This window comes from Lactuca sativa, chromosome 6 (genome assembly GCF_002870075.4).
Source record: "Lactuca sativa cultivar Salinas chromosome 6, Lsat_Salinas_v11, whole genome shotgun sequence".
NCBI classification, from domain to species: domain Eukaryota; kingdom Viridiplantae; phylum Streptophyta; class Magnoliopsida; order Asterales; family Asteraceae; genus Lactuca; species Lactuca sativa.
This window is the reverse complement of record NC_056628.2, coordinates 48,738,168-48,754,070: the sequence shown is the minus strand read 5'-3', so window position 1 is coordinate 48,754,070 and position 15,903 is coordinate 48,738,168. Positions and strand designations below refer to the sequence as shown.

Sequence of the window (15,903 nt, the reverse complement as noted above, 5' to 3'; positions counted from 1 at the left end):
CGTTGACTTTTAGGGTTTAGTCAACCAATGGACTATTGGGCCAGGGGAGGGGTAGAATGGTCTTTTACCCTTTTGGGAAGCATAGTACGAGACTTGTCTAGCCTTTGAGAGCCACTGCTGATTTAGAGTATTTATTAATGTGATTAGGCGGCGGCTAGATCGGTATTTCGAGTTCGAGACTTTTCGAGAATTACCCGAGGTGAGTCTTCTCACTATACGTTACCTAGAGTGGTATTATGTGTTGACTAGAGGGTCTTATGTGTTGCGTATGAGATTATGTGCTATGTGATATATGTATGTTGTATGATGTTATAGACCGGACCGGAGGGTCCAACGAGCTATGATCGGACCAGAGGGTCCAACGAGCTACGGGACTGGAGGGTCCCGCTGAGACACATCGACCGGAGGTTCGTATTATAGTGTCGAGCGGCGTATGTGTTGTATGCGGTATTTTGGGGAACTCACTAAGCTTTGTGCTTACCGTGTTATGTGTTATGTGTTTCAGGTTCTTCAGAATCGCTGGAAGGCGGCGGCTCGATTGTACACACACAAGAGAAAAGAGTGATGAATACAGATCCTGAAATTTCATAATGTTCTGAAAACCTTGTTGATGATTTTTAAATAAAAAGTGTTTATATAGGATAATGTGCATTTTTATGAAATAAAAATGAATAAAATAAATTTAAAATTTTTCGGTGTTACATAGTGTCTTTTTCCAATCGAAGGAAAGAGACCCATTTCGCCGAGTGGCTCAACCGCAACCACTAAAAGGCCCGTAAAAGGGCCTATGGATGTAATATGGTTGCCATGTAATAAAAAGGGGAATAAAAAGGGGTATTAGGTTGGAACATCCATACATAAAGAAGTCCACAAAAAAGCTAAGACTTGATGCGGTTCAAAAGATATGTCGTTGAATGTATGATACATTCAATGTTGTGAAGTATGATAGTTTTGGGCCGCACTTGAAGAGGTTGCTCTACATGGTTGCGGTATGAAACCCCCTAGCTATCATGAGGTATGTGTTCCCATGTTGAAGCTAGAGATGGAGCACACAAAAACACTTTTGACATTAAATGAGACGAAGAAGAAGTCATTCAGATGTTCTTTGATGGCCGATAGTTGGAGGGACCGAAAAGGAAGATCACTTATTAACTTCCTAGTAAATACTCCACGAGGAAGTATGTTTATAGAATCGGTAGATGCTTTTTTTTTTCTCATGCAAGTATTTATTGCAGTTTTTTTTTTTATGCAGTTTTTTTTTTCCTTTTTTATGCAGTTTTTTATTCTTTTTTTTTTTCTGCTTTATATGCTGTTTTTAATGCAGTTTTTTTATCGGATGTTGTTTTTTTTCCTGTTTTAATGTTGTTTTTCCTATTTTATTTTTGTTGTTTCTAACAGGTGAATACTTGTTCAAATTGTTTGGCCACTTCATAAAAAAACCGGCCCGAAAGATGTGGTTCAGATTGTAACGGATAGTACTAGCAACAACGTTTTAGCCGGTCGAATTGTGGAAGAAAAGTATCCACATATTTATTGGACTCCGTGTGTGACGCATTGCATCGATTTGATGCCTGAGGACATCTTTAAAATGCCTCATCTTAAAAAGACACTTGATAGAGCAATTACGGTCAACAGTTACATCTACAACCGCACCTTGCTCTTGAATATGATGAGAGATTTCACGGGCCAAAAGAGATATGGTTAGACCCGCAAAGACCTGGCTTGCAACCGCCTTCATAACTTTGAATTGCTTTAGAAATCATAAGAAAAATTTGAAGAAGATGTTCGCATCTGCAGCGTGGAACAAAAGCAAGTTCCCGGCGAGGCGGGAGGAGGAGGAAGTCAAATGGCCAACACTATATTTTCTCCTAATATTTGGACACCAATATAGATATTGCGGTCAAAGTTTGTGATTCTTTATTAACAATGCTTCGATTGATAGATAGTGAAAAAAAGCATCCTCTGGGGTACATATATGAATCCATGGATAGAGCAAAGGAAAGAATTGCCTCGTCTTTCAACAACAAAAAATACAAGTATAAACAAAATTTTGAAATAATTGATAAGAGGTGGAATTTTCAACTACACCAAGATTTGCATGCGGTTGACCACTATTTGAATTCGGGATTATATTACAACAACCCGAGTGTGGAAGATGATAGTGAGGTGATTACGAGATTGATGACATGCATACATAAGTTGTCATTGTCGAAAGAGGATGAGTTGAAATTCACACCGAGCTACCTATATATAGAGGCACACAAGGGATTTTTGGGATTTCGATGGCTAAAAGAATGAGATCAATGCTTTCACTGACAGAGTGGTGGATTCAATATGGATCTTCCACACCGACACTTAAGAAGTTTGCTATTAAGGTGTTAAGTCTTACATGTAGTTCATCGGGTTGTGAACGTAATTGGAGCGTATTTGAACAAGTAGCTCATTATGTTTAAAATAATTAGAAATATCAAATATATTATAACAAATAATATTTACTAATGTTTATTTTTTTATTTGTATGGCTCCATTCCAAAAAAAGAAATTGACTTGAATGGAAAAAACTAAATGATTTAGTTTACATGAAATACAATTGGGCTTTAAGAAGGATATATGATATGCGAGATACGATTGACCTGATCGTTTTGGACGACTCGAACGTTCAAGATCTGAATGATTGGTTGGAGGGGAAGAAGATGCTCTTGTGTTTGAGGGTGATTACTTGACATGGGATGTAGTTTCAGAGGCTATGGGGGTGAATGAGGAGCCTTATGCTAGAAGAAGAACGAGTAGGAGGAAAGAGGGTGCCAAGTCGAACTCGTGGTCTAGAGGACCATAATTGATAGACGAAGATGAAGAGGAAAATGATGTTGGGGATTATAAAGAGGTTGTAGAAGAAGAAGAAGTGGATGATGAGCCCGTATACGAGGAGTTGGACGATTTGTGAATCGTATTTTAAAGTCTAAGATTACCACTTGTGTCTTTTTTTGTAATATGCATGTTTTAGAACTTAGTTGAGCTAATAGTATTTGGGGTTTTTAGCTTATTTATTAGTTAGCATTTGCTCGAGTAGGAATGACAGTCATTCATGGAAGGACCTTTGGGTCCAATCACTAACGTTTCTAGGGAATGAGCGGTAGCAAGAAGATGATGATAGCAATTGCATGAGTTTGTTTGGACATTAGAAGTGCCAAATGAATTTCATAATCGCAAAGGGTTAAAGATGGCTAAAATGCAGAGATCCTTTGGAGAGTGGGAGGTTGGAGTGATGATTCACCAGTTTCAGTTAAAGATTATAGTCTTTGCCACAATAATAAAGAACTTAAGGGTTTGGTGTTGTATCATGGGAAGTGATTGGGGTTATCAGACTTGCTGAGATTTCGGGGAGTGTTCATCTGGATTTCGAATTTTTGTACAATCATTAAGATCGGCTAGTGATGGAACGCTGGTATTTGTAAGCTCAGTTTGTCGACAGTTTGAAATGTAAGGATGTGAGATGGGTCGGAAATCCATCATATTTTGTGGATCGGAAGAATGCAGTCGAATCCAAGTGGGGGAGAATCAATCGAACTTCTAGGAATTGAATTCAGGTTGAGGGTTGTGTTAGAGCTTCTCTGCCTGTTCTTGTATGATTAAGGCCTTGGGGTTCGAAGCATGACCCAAGCACCTGATTTGGAAAAGTTGGACGCGAGTTCGACTCATGATGATTATGGTCAGTATAGTAGATGGACGGTAAGACCATGGGTGGGGCCATGACAACATGGAAGTGTTATAAGACTACGGGGTAGCAGTGACATTCATTGGGTTGATAAAACAGTTGTGGAAAATATTGAAGGTCTACGATGGGATCATTGTATTCACCAAAGTGAGGTAGACCATGATAGTCGTGGTCGTTGGGCTGAGAGAGGGGATCAACACCTGCCTGGAGAGAGGCAGACGATATTGTCAGAGGATTTTTCCTTGTTATGGGAGGAGGACCATTGGGGTCCAATGCGAGGTTAGGCCTATGTAGCACTCGATTGGGTGGGACTCGTGGGTGTTTCCAGTTTGTTTGTGCAGTCTGGGTGAGACATGTGGGTTACGCCCATATGGTTATGACAGTGCGTGTGAGACCTGGCAGGGACCGGTTGGATCAATGTATTGGATTATGGTTGGATTAGGTTAACTATGTGGTCAGTAATTGGAATTCGTGTAATGTATAGGCTAGGGTAGCCTTTATCAATTAAACTCTCAGTAGGAGCCTGGTGGTTGGACTAGGTGTGGGGTTGTCAGTCTCAGCGGTGGAGTGGGGATTTATACCTCAGTACAGTGGAAGGTCGCCGCGGAATCAAAAAACTTCGGATGAAAAACAAGAGTAAATCTATGGATATCGGGATATGATTTATGTATCGGATGGGCATTGGATCAAGACTCGCGTTGGGAGTCATCATATATATAAAACGGCCCTTCGTCAACAAGTTATGGTTGAGGAATCTGCCTGCCAAGGGTATCATTTGGATGGTTTTGGACCAAAGGATGTTTCTCAGTTTAAATTGTAGTAAGTGGTCCTCATGATTGTGTTTCGGAATGGTTCTGTCCATGTAGATGTCATACAATTTTGGAATTTTAGTAGTAACTAATGGGTTTTTGTACAAACAATCCTATGTGTGCATACAACCCTAGAGTTGGATCTATGTTTTCACTATTAGTTATACAACTTTATGAACACAAAAAGAAACCTGGCATGCTACTATAATTTTCGAAATTCATATATAAAAATAGAATACATACCTTTTGTTGTTATATAGCAATAACCACTAGTTCCTTGAATTTCCTTAGCACTTGAAAGCAAGTACCACAAGTGTAGTACCTCTAATGGCTCACAAACACACCAGGTGAAAGGATGAATATGGGAGAGAGGAGAGAAGGGTATCTTGCCCTAGATTTCGTCCCTTTTAGGGTTTCCCAAAGCTTGGACGAAATCTTAGTGCCTTAGGGTGCTATTTATACTTAAGGCTAACTAGGGTTTCAAGGTGTAAACCCTAATCCCTTAGCTTAGGGCCTAAGCAAGTCCATGGACTCCTTTCCTTAAGCCCTTGGACGAAAACTCCTAGATCCTTCTAGGATTTTCGTTCAAGCCTTAATAAAGGTGATCCAATGGCCCAAAACCTCAACTATTGAATAATTACAAAATAGCCCTTGCACTTTCAGTTAGTTCCTTTAATCCCAAAATTAATTCTAAATTAATTTCTGATTAAATACTAATTAATAATATGATTCCAAATTAATATATTATTCATATAATATATTAATAAATCATATTTATACCCTAATTTATTATTCTTAACAATAAACCAGCCTTTCTCCTCAGCAATCATCCTGTCTAGTCACCAGTGTGAAGGCAACCCAAATGGACCATGCACAATCGGGTCAAGTACATACCAAAATAGTTATGGACTTAGACACTAATCCAACAGTAACGTGCTGGTTCGACATTTTAAGGATAAGTGATTTGTTCAGCATTAGGAGTTTTTGTTCGGAGCATTGGTTTCTAGGAGGGAGGTAAGGAGTAATTTCGAGGACGAAATCTAATTTAAGCGGGGGAGAGTTGTAACACCCTGTTTTGAATTGTTTCCTAATATGGGGCCATGACTCGAAGACCAGTTATCATAAGGCTTAGGGCCTTAGGGAAATAGAGACTTAGACCCCCTTTGGGTGTGGATAATGTAGGTTAGATGGTCCTAGGGTTTGATTTGTAATTTGCAGCCCAAGGGTATAACTGTAAAGTGGTAGTTTGGGCTTTTTATGAATTTTAGATTTTAGTTCAGAAAGTTTTAAGGCGATGATGAGTTGATAGAAGTGTAGAGCTTCTCGTTACCTTTATGGGATATAAGGATCGTCGAAAACAAAATTCGAATGAATAAGTTATGGCATTCGGAAGTTTAGTGGTATTAGGGTTAAGCCTAATACACTAGGCGTACATAAGAGTACGCTGGGCGTACTAGGCAGGAGGATCACAAACACTTTATGGAGTACGCTGGCCGTCCCGGGAGTATGTAGGGCATACTCTAACCATATGCAAACCCTCATTTAGGGTCTTGGGCCCTATTTAGTGGCTTAACTCAACAAACCCTCTTATCTTCAACCTCCATCCCATTAAACCTTAGAAACGAAACCATAGCCTCATTTGGTGTGGTTCTTGAGTGTTTGGTGTGATTTTATGCATTTTTGTGCTCACTGAAGAAGAAGGAGCTTCTTGAAGAAGTGTGGGATTACTCGAAGCTTGTAGATCCAGGCTTTGTGCATTTTGATCTACCTTCTGAAGGTATACAACTTCAAACTTTATGGTTCTCTAGTGTAGATCTAGTCTTGGGTGATATTTTATCATGTTTTGGTCCTATGGTTGTTGATTTTGTGAGTAGAAGCTACTCCAGGACCTTTGAGTCTCATATTTGATCCTTGTTGACTTGTTAAGTCATAAAAATGTTATCTTGAGGGTTCTTGTTGATGCATGCATGAGTTGGTGTTCTTAATATAGATAAAAACAAGGATTTGTTCCCATTAAGTCATGCAAAGGAGTAAAGTTGCCAACTTTATGTGTTAAGACATCATTTAGGGTCAAATAAGTGTTTGGATGCTTTTGAACCATTAAGAGCTTATTTCGGATTTTTGGGCCTTGGATTTTGGGTTATTGGGTTAATTATTAATTGAGGTTGTATTTATTGTTAGTTAGTGCGACATTATCAGGTTTAGCGACCTGAGTAGTTTTTGGTTATCAGCGGATTGAGGTGTGTCTCCTCACCGTACCCGTGGGTCGAAGGTACCAATGTGGGCCCACTAGGTTATGTTATGCTAGTTGTCTTTATGACTTTTGCATGGTATGTTGGGTTAGGCCCATTGTATGTTATGTAGAGTGCTAACTGTCTCTGTAACTTTTGCATTTGTATGATCGGGCTAGGCCCATTGGTTTGTGAGGGCTAGGCCTATTATGGTGGGTTGGGCCCAATATGCTGGTTGGGCCCAACGTGAGGGCTAGGCCAAATGGTATGTAGGATATGTGGTATTTTGAGGAACACACTAATCTTTGTGCTTACAGTTTTATGGTTATGGTTTCAGGTACTTCCGGTTTGAAAAGGAAGGGCCCGACTTAATCGCAATGCATCCACCCATGTTTCCGCAATATAATGATATTGGGATTGTACTCTGATAACTTTTTTTATTATGAAATACTTTGAATGTTTGAATAAAAGATAGTTGGTGTTTTGATTGAATTAATTATGAAATTTTTACCTCATAATTTTTGGGACGTTACAACAACCCAAAATGATTTTGCTAATAATTCAAGATTATACTAATTTAGTTGTTGGCTTAGACGCCTAATCCAACACAAAAAATGATTGAAGTTTTTTGAATGGTTTCGAAACTTCGTTATTCTTACAAGTTATTTTCCTAATATTTAATTCCACGTCATAAGCCATGTCATTCGTTGACTTTCATTAGTCGGTTGGCTCTAATGAGAACTCAACAAAAATGTAAGTTAGTTGGACTTTTTTAGACAATAGGTTAAGTTCGTTGGGTTTTTTTGAACAATCAAAATATAATTGAAGTTTTTTGAACGGTTTGAAAACTTTATTGGTCTTATAAGTCATTTTCTCTAAAGAGAAAGGGGTTAGATTTTCATTAACTATAGACCTGTAAATGAAGTGGGTTTTGAACTTGATTCGATCAAAACCCTTAAGAATTATATGGGTTTGGAGCATAGTTTTTGATCCGTTTACCCTTTAACGACCCGTACCCGTTAACCATTTTATTAAAAGAATCGAGTATGGATCATCACCGCTCCCCTCCGTTTATAACCCGCTCCGTATACATTTTAGAATTATACGTTTATATTTTTTTGTTGCATGACGTTTAATTTTAATTTCAATCACAAGTCCACGAGGCAAAAGCTAAAGACCAAACTTTTTTTACGTAGGAATCGAAAAGTTGACTTATATATTTCCAGTTTTTTACCAAGAATCATGATTTCATTTCATTTATATTTTATCAAGCTTCACCAATTTCATTTATAAATCAATAAAATCATTTATCAATCGGAAGAAAATTTTGCAATTGCCATTCTCTATCATTATAATTGACAGCTAGAAATCAATCAGAAGTTGCGACAATAGTGGTTTTTAATTTCAATCGAAAGTCCTCACGTACATAATCCATTTTCTAAATCAAAATTTATTTTATTTAAGAAATTTTCTTTTAAGTAGTAAGCTACAGTAGACATTTTTTATTTAAAAAATGTTCTTTTAAGAATTAAGTAAAATGTAATTAAAAAAATATCCGGGTTATGGGACGAGTTTGGATGTCTATTGGACTCGATGAATAAGAATATAAATTTAATTATTCAAGACCCTGTAAGTTACGGAGCGAATTTGAATTGAACTTTTAAATTTATTAAAAGAATTTGGATCAAATTCGATTCCAAACTAGTTCCACTGTTAGGTCTAATTAACTATTTAAATAAAAACTATATGTTTCAATAAAAAAATTAATAATAATAAGTCGTAATTAAAAAAGATGAAGATGCTCTGATCAACACTCCACCAATGCAAAACTCAGAAATTCAATTCCTGCTGGACCCCAAAACTCACAAGATTGGGACTGCAAACTGCAAAGTGCAAACCAAACACCTCGACGATTCATCTGTTAATCCATGGCGACAGTTCGAATGATAGGCATGGCTCTTCTACTTCGTATTATTTCCTTTCTTTGTGTATAAACCCTAATTCTTACACTCACTGCTTAATTTACTAACATTATCTATACCTTGCTTGGTTTTTCCGCTTCAATTTTAGAACAGACATTGCCGTCAACTTCACAGGTTAGTTTATTTCACACCGAATTGTATTACGAGGTTCAAAAGCTTAATACTTTTCTTACTGGTTGATTTTTTTTAATATATTGATGCAGATAGCATGTTCAAGGGTGTATATAATGGCAAACAATGCCATTTACCTGATATTGCAGCAGTTTTAACTAGAGCTTGGAGCGCTGGCGTTGATCGAATTATAGTAAGCTTTGCATTTAATCGTTCATCTCTGGTGATTTTATAGCGATTTGACATCTCTTTCGTTTATACAACAAGAAGCTAAGTTGTGCCTTTCCGATGAAAACTCATTCACTTAACAAATCGACATATATTTACTAATCGATAGAAATAAAAACCAGCAACTCATATGATTTCTATCAGTGCACACACATTCTAACAATTCTCTTTGTTCATGTTCTGATCACTGAGGAGACGCCTTTGTTGCAGGTGACAGGAGGATCACTTGAGGAGTCAAGGGAAGCTTTAGCTATTGCTGAAACTGATGGTTAGTCAATGTGTGTGCTTGATTTTACAACATATCTTTACCAATTTTGTAGTATTTGATATTTGGATTGGATTTTTTTTTTTTTCATTAGATAGTTGAAGTGGTTTAGTATTTGATGATGCAATGTTTGTTGCAGCAAGACTATTCTGTACAGTTGGAGTGCACCCAACAAGATGCAATGTGGGCATTTCTTCTTTGTGAATCGTGAATACATTCTTCTATCTTTCTTTTTTTCCATGAACATAAAGATACTTGTAGTTATGATTTGTTTTAATCTGGTTCTCAGGAGTTTGATGAGAGTGGAGATCCAGAAAAGCATTTCCAAGCACTATTGTCACTGGCTAAAGTTGGAGTTGAAAAAGGAAAGGTAATAGATTTATGCATTTGTGTTTAAATTGATGAAACATTAATTGAACTTTTATATGTTTCAAAAAGGTAGTGGCAATTGGTGAATGTGGATTGGATTATGACAGAACTCACTTTTGTTCACCAGAGATTCAAAAGAAGTAAGGATATATGAGTTATCTACAATTGGTCATTTTTCATTTTTTCTCATATATATTGTTATCTTATCACTAGGTATTTTGAGAGACAATTTGAATTAGCACATCTCATGAAGCTTCCAATGTTTCTTCATATGCGAGCAGCTGCTGGGGATTTCTGTGAGATTCTTGACCAAAATAAACACAGGTATGATGGATGGATCTTCTTCCATAAACTAAGTTATGCTTATTAATATAGTTGTTGATGCTTTAGTTTGTTTTGATACATTTTGTGATGGTGTGATATCTATGACACCTGTTTGCCTACCTACCTACTTTTCTACCAAATAGCACCATGTTACATATAGGGAATATATTCAGCTAACCCTTTCAAATGTGCTCTAATTTTTCCGGTTCCTGAAGAACCATTACAATCTTTTTTCAATACGAACCGGTACGGTGTACCATATAGTCTGGTTTGATGTACACAATTAATAAAAAATATTCAAGAACATTTAGTCTTTAAATTTTATGAACCAAATTTCAAAATACATTTAACTTCAAAAACATGAACCATGTCATTTTTTTTTTCTTTTGAAAATGTAAAACAACATAGAAACATTACAAAGTACTAAAACAATTTCATTTTTTTTTTCTAATCTATCAGCTGCCTTTTCCCTTTCTCATTGTCAATGCCTTCGTCATCAAGATTCTCTCAAAGCATTTCCTCTAATCGAGCTGCAAGCCAGCACTTGACCTTGTGTATGTGCGCTTTCCAGATTTATGTCCCACTTTTTGTGAGGGTCGGATTATAAGAATAAAAAAAACGGGATTGAAGTCTAATGTTTGAGTGAATAAAGATAAGTTTACCCGCTCTATTGACATTTAAACGATTCCGCTTAACACTATGGATATAGTAGTATGTACTCCAATTCCTTTCTGCTGAAGAGCTACTAATCGGTTGGAAAAGTATATTTTTTGCAACATCAGCCAATTTCAGAGTCTCCGATCCATATGTAGCCTACAAATCAATTCTGTCTTTTGTTACAACATTGACTTGAGTGAATATATTTCTTTTTATATGAAATGTTGCAAATTGTTCTCGTAACATCATTTTTTCTTCTTCATTTTCCACAATTCTATGAAACGCTTTCATAGCACCGACTACAATCTCGTTGTCTTGCTTAAGAGCTTTTCTTGCATTGCCACTGGGTACCAACTTCTCCAGATAATGTTTATCATAAATGTTAGACCTTAAAGCAAACCCCAAAAAATAAAGTGGGATTGTCATTTTCTCCCCTATCTAGCCGCAACAATATTTTCAACTTGAGGGTAATAACTTAAGTATTTATGTCCCCTTATAGTATCTTTGATCTCATCCGGCATGTTATCCATTTTTTCATAGATTTCTCTTTTCTTGGACCTTCGCAATCTCAAAACTTAATTAACAAAAATATGGGTTTTGTAATAGCCAAAATATTCTCAACATTTCCCCAAAATTCGTCATACTTAATCATATCGGTGACTTCTTCCCTAACTTTTCGAGTGTTTTCGTCCCTACTTTTGATCCATTCTCATCAAGAATTGAGAACGATAGCGGTGGCAAGTGCATTCCTTCATTTCAATAATCTTTTTAAAAGTATATAATGTGATGCAAAACGTATTTTTGCAACCTTTAATAACTCCAATTTTGAGTTTTCTTAAAAAAAATGCTAAGGGATAGGTGTGGTTAAGAAATATTTGACAATTGTTTTGCCTTTCTTATATGTTGAGCTTTGCCAATAAAGTTCGGTAACCAAGTCATTAAAAATTAGATTTAAAGTGTGCACACAACAAGAGACCAAAAAATATGTTTGTATACATTGTCGATTTCCCGCTTGACAGCTTTGCAGTTCGTCACGTTGTGTGTTACAACTTGTAACACATTGCTTGGTCTAATACTCTCGATGGCTCTTAGAAAAATTTAGAAATCACATCCACATTTTTTCCACCCTTAAAAAGTCTTTTGAGTACATAAACATTGCACAATGCAAATTAACCGCACCAAACAATGTGTTGCAAGTTGTAATGGACAACGTGAATAATTGCAAACCGGTTGGGCGGGAAATCAAGATGGTATACAAACATATTTTTTGGTCACTTTGTTGTGTACACAATTTAAATTTGATTTTTAAAGACTTGACTATTGAGTTTTATTGGTTAACCTTAACAAATAAGAAAAACAAAATAATTGTTAAGTATTTTTTTAACAACACCCATGCCATAACATTTTTTAGAGAAAACTCAAATTGCAGTTAATGAAGGTTGCGAAGACACGTCTTATATCACATTGTATACTCTTGAGAAAATTATTGGATTGTAGGGAGTGACTTGCCAAAACTATCGTCCTTATTTTTTGGTGCGAATCAGTGAACGTGGGGACGAAAATACTTGAAAAGTTGGTGTATAAGTCACCGATACGATTAAAAATGATGAGTTTTGGGAAGACATTTAGAATATTTTAGCTATTACAAAACCCATATTTTTGCTAATTAAGTTTTGTGATGGCAAAGGTCCAAAATGAGAGAAATCTACGAAAGAACGAACATGATGCTAAGTGAAATCAAAGATGCTACAAGAGAACATAAATAGTTAACTTATTACTTTCAAGTTGAAAGTATTGTTGCGGCTAGATGAGAGAGAAAATGACAACCCTACTTCATTTTTTTGGGTTTGCTTTAAGTCCTAAAATTTTTAATTAACATTGTTTAGAAGTTGGCACCCGATGCGATGGCAAAAAAAACTCCTAACAAATAGAAAGAGATCGTGATTGGTGTTATGGAACCGTTTCATAGGATTGCGGAAAATGAAGAAGAAAGAATGTTATTAGAACAATTTGCGACATTTCATATGAAAAAGGAATCTATTCTAGAATTGCAACGCAAGCCAATGCAGTGACAATAGATGGAATTGATTGGTGGACTACATATGGATCAAAGACTCCGAAATTGGCTGAAGTAGCAAAAAAAATACTTTTCAAACCGACTAGTAGCTCTTTGGCGGAGAGAAATTTGAGTAGATACTTCTATAATCTATATCCATAGTGTCGAACGGAATTGTTTAAATGCCAAGAGAGTGGATGAACTTGTCTTCATTCGCTCCAACATTAGACTTCAGTCCCGTTTTTCTTATTGTTATAAATCCGACCTCAACAAGAAGCGGGGCATGAATCCAAAAAATGCATATATTGAAAGTTCAATTGTTCGATTAAAGGAAATGGTTTGGGAGAATTTTGATAACGAAAATGTTGACAACGGGAAAGGGAAAAGACAACGGGTATATTATAAAAAAAATGACACTGTTTTAGTACTTTCTAATGTTCTTGCTGTTTCATATTTTTAGAAAAAAATGACATTGTTCATATTTTAGAAGTTAAACTTAATTTATTTGTATTTTGAAATTTGGTTTATAAAATCTAAAACCTAAATGTTTTTGAATATATATGGAGCCCCCTTCGTACCTGATACTTCCACTTTAGCGAATCATGAACCTGCTCCGTGTTCCCAACCTGGAGCAACCTGCGATTTAGGTAACTATGGCTTAAAACAATGATGGTAAAGTATAGGGACCTATCATGGATATCATATTATTGTAGGTGAAAGATATGCCAAATTCCAATCTAACATTTAGCAGTGTATCTTTTAACTTCTTACTATTATTATAAAGACCCAATGGTTTAAGATGATGGCATTGATCTAAAAGTTAAAGCATGTGAGGTGAGTGATGACAACTTTGATCCGAGTAATGTGTTTTATTTTTAGTTATTTATTTTTAAAAAATTTTAATAGTATCAATTTATTCCAAGTTCATGCTTACAATTTGTAGCAAAATGGTGGGGAACTTTTGATGGCTCAACTCCTCATTTGAAAAAGATTGCTATGATGATTTTGGTTTTATTTATGAAAAATGAGTTTTTTTTTTTTTTTTTTTTTTAAATTTGAATTTTGTAAAGTTAATTTCATTTGGTTTATTCATTATGCGACAGGTTCTATGGTGGAGTTGCCCACTCATTTACGGGTACTCCTGAAGATCGTGACAAGCTTCTGGCATTCAACAATCTCTTTATAGGTCAACCATATATATATCAAAACCTGAAAAAACCATACAAATTCCAAATTTATAATATTTTAATAATTCTTCAAACAACAGGTATAAATGGTTGCTCTTTGAAAACACCTGAAAATCTTGATGCATTAAAAGGTATCCCTCTTGAAAGAATGATGATCGAGACAGATTCTCCTTATTGTGAAATAAAAAACACTCATGCTGGAAAGAATTTTATAAAATCCACCTGGCCTTCTAAGAAAAAAGAGAAATATGATCAAGATTGCCTAGTCAAAGGTCGAAATGAACCTTGTTTAATCCGGTAAGGGCATTTTTGGCATATATTTTATACTTTTATGATGTTTATTTTCTTAAGTTTAACTGTTTTGGAATATGATTAAATTACATTTTTGGTCCCTATGTATCTGATTTTCTTTTTTTTTTGGTCTTTATTTGAGGATTCTGTAATGTTTTGTTACCTTTTTTCAAGTAAAGATAACTATATTTTTTGGGACCAAAATTACGATAATCAGCTATACTCAAGGACCCGAAATAGTCATTTTACTTGGAATAAAGACCAAAATTGCAAAAGATAACTTTTTTGGGACCAAAATTGCATAAATTAGCTAAACCGAGTGACCGAAATTAGTCGTTCTACTTGGAACAGGGACCAAAAACGTTACAAGAACCCAAACAAGGACCATAATTGGAAAATATAATTTTTTGGGACCAAACTTGCACAAATCAGCTAAACTGAGTGGTTAAAAATAGTCATATACTTGTAACAGGGCTAAAAAATGTTACAAATATCCCAGATAAGGACCAAAATTGAAAATTTCAGCTATACTCAGGGACCAAAAGTGTAATTTTTTTATTGTATAGTATTAAATTATTAATCTTTCTTTAGGCAAGTTCTTGAAGTTGTTGGTGGTTGTAAAGGTGTTGCTGACATTAACCAACTGAGCACAACCCTTTACCATAATACATGCAGGTAATTTTCACATTATATATATATATATATATATATATATATATATATATATATATATATATATATATATATATATATATATATATATATATATATATATATGATTTTACTTTGTTAAAAAAGAAAATGTTTTCTTTATTTTTAGATGCATAAAATGAAAGTATTTGTATTTGTGCAGGGTTTTCTTTCCCCATGATTTGGATTCTGCAGCGAATGCTCTTCTTTCTGGTGGACAAGATTCCAAATAAGATACTTCATTTATTATTTTTTTTTTTTGCTGAAGTTTTTGTCACAAAACATTATTTTATATTTACTTATATTTATACATAACCCAAAAATGTATTATGTGCAATTTTAATTAGTGTGTGTGAGGTTTACAAAGAGTTCCTTAATTGAGGTGATTAAAAAATTCAACTTGATGAAGATTGGGTATTAAGTATTTTGAATTGACTTTGTTTTGGTTGACTTTTGCATTTTCAATGCTCATTATAATTGAACAAAATAAATAAAAAAAGATTGGGGAAGTGTTTTTTTGTATGGAAGTATGTTGGTTTTTTTTAACATACATGGCAAAAATTAAATCGAAAAAACCGGCGACATTGGTTTTTATGAAATTTGATATATACTTTCCTTTTGGTTATTTTAGTAATGAACCCTAATAGTTTTCCATCGCTTTACATTCTTCGACCAAGTTGACCTGTTTTTATAACAATTTGCACTTTTTAAATTAATGTCAACAAAGTCAATGTGATTTATGTTGTTACAACACAAAAGTCTTCTAATAAAATTTAATATTTTAAGGTTGGCATATTAGTCAAAATTATTGTTTCAAGTTGTTATAAGGTTGGAAGAATATTTAAGACAAAAACTAACCTAATAAAAAAGTATTGTCGAATTCTTTTTATAAGCTTAAATTGTTTTTATAAATCATTTAACAAATATAAGAACTGAATCAAGGATAAGTTTAATTTTTTTTTTTTTCAAATAACTCGTTCAAGTTAAG

At 35.0% G+C, this 15,903-nt stretch overlaps 1 protein-coding gene across 1 annotated transcript; it reads left to right on the top strand.

Moving 5' to 3' along the window:
• The first annotated feature begins 8,543 nt into the window (after window positions 1-8,543).
• On the top strand, window positions 8,544-15,323 carry LOC111909333 (uncharacterized). The gene is made up of 12 exons (XM_023905138.3): window positions 8,544-8,705; window positions 8,831-8,851; window positions 8,941-9,041; window positions 9,287-9,344; window positions 9,481-9,524; window positions 9,631-9,711; window positions 9,780-9,850; window positions 9,924-10,034; window positions 13,851-13,933; window positions 14,015-14,231; window positions 14,817-14,900; window positions 15,079-15,323. Exons 1-12 carry the CDS (start codon window positions 8,684-8,686, stop codon window positions 15,146-15,148), a joined length of 963 nt encoding a protein of 320 aa, XP_023760906.1. The 5' UTR covers window positions 8,544-8,683; the 3' UTR covers window positions 15,149-15,323.
• The last annotated feature ends 580 nt before the right edge of the window (window positions 15,324-15,903 follow it).

What these genes read in the sequence shown, in the direction of transcription:
- LOC111909333 (XM_023905138.3), top strand. Translation starts at nt 8,684, where the DNA reads ATGGCGACAGTTCGAATGATAG. An exon ending in TGCACCCAACAAGATGCAAT is followed by an intron (nt 9,525 to 9,630) that starts GTGGGCATTTCT and finishes TCTGGTTCTCAG; the next exon opens with GAGTTTGATGAGAGTGGAGA. An exon ending in ATTCAACAATCTCTTTATAG is followed by an intron (nt 13,934 to 14,014) that starts GTCAACCATATA and finishes TTCAAACAACAG; the next exon opens with GTATAAATGGTTGCTCTTTG.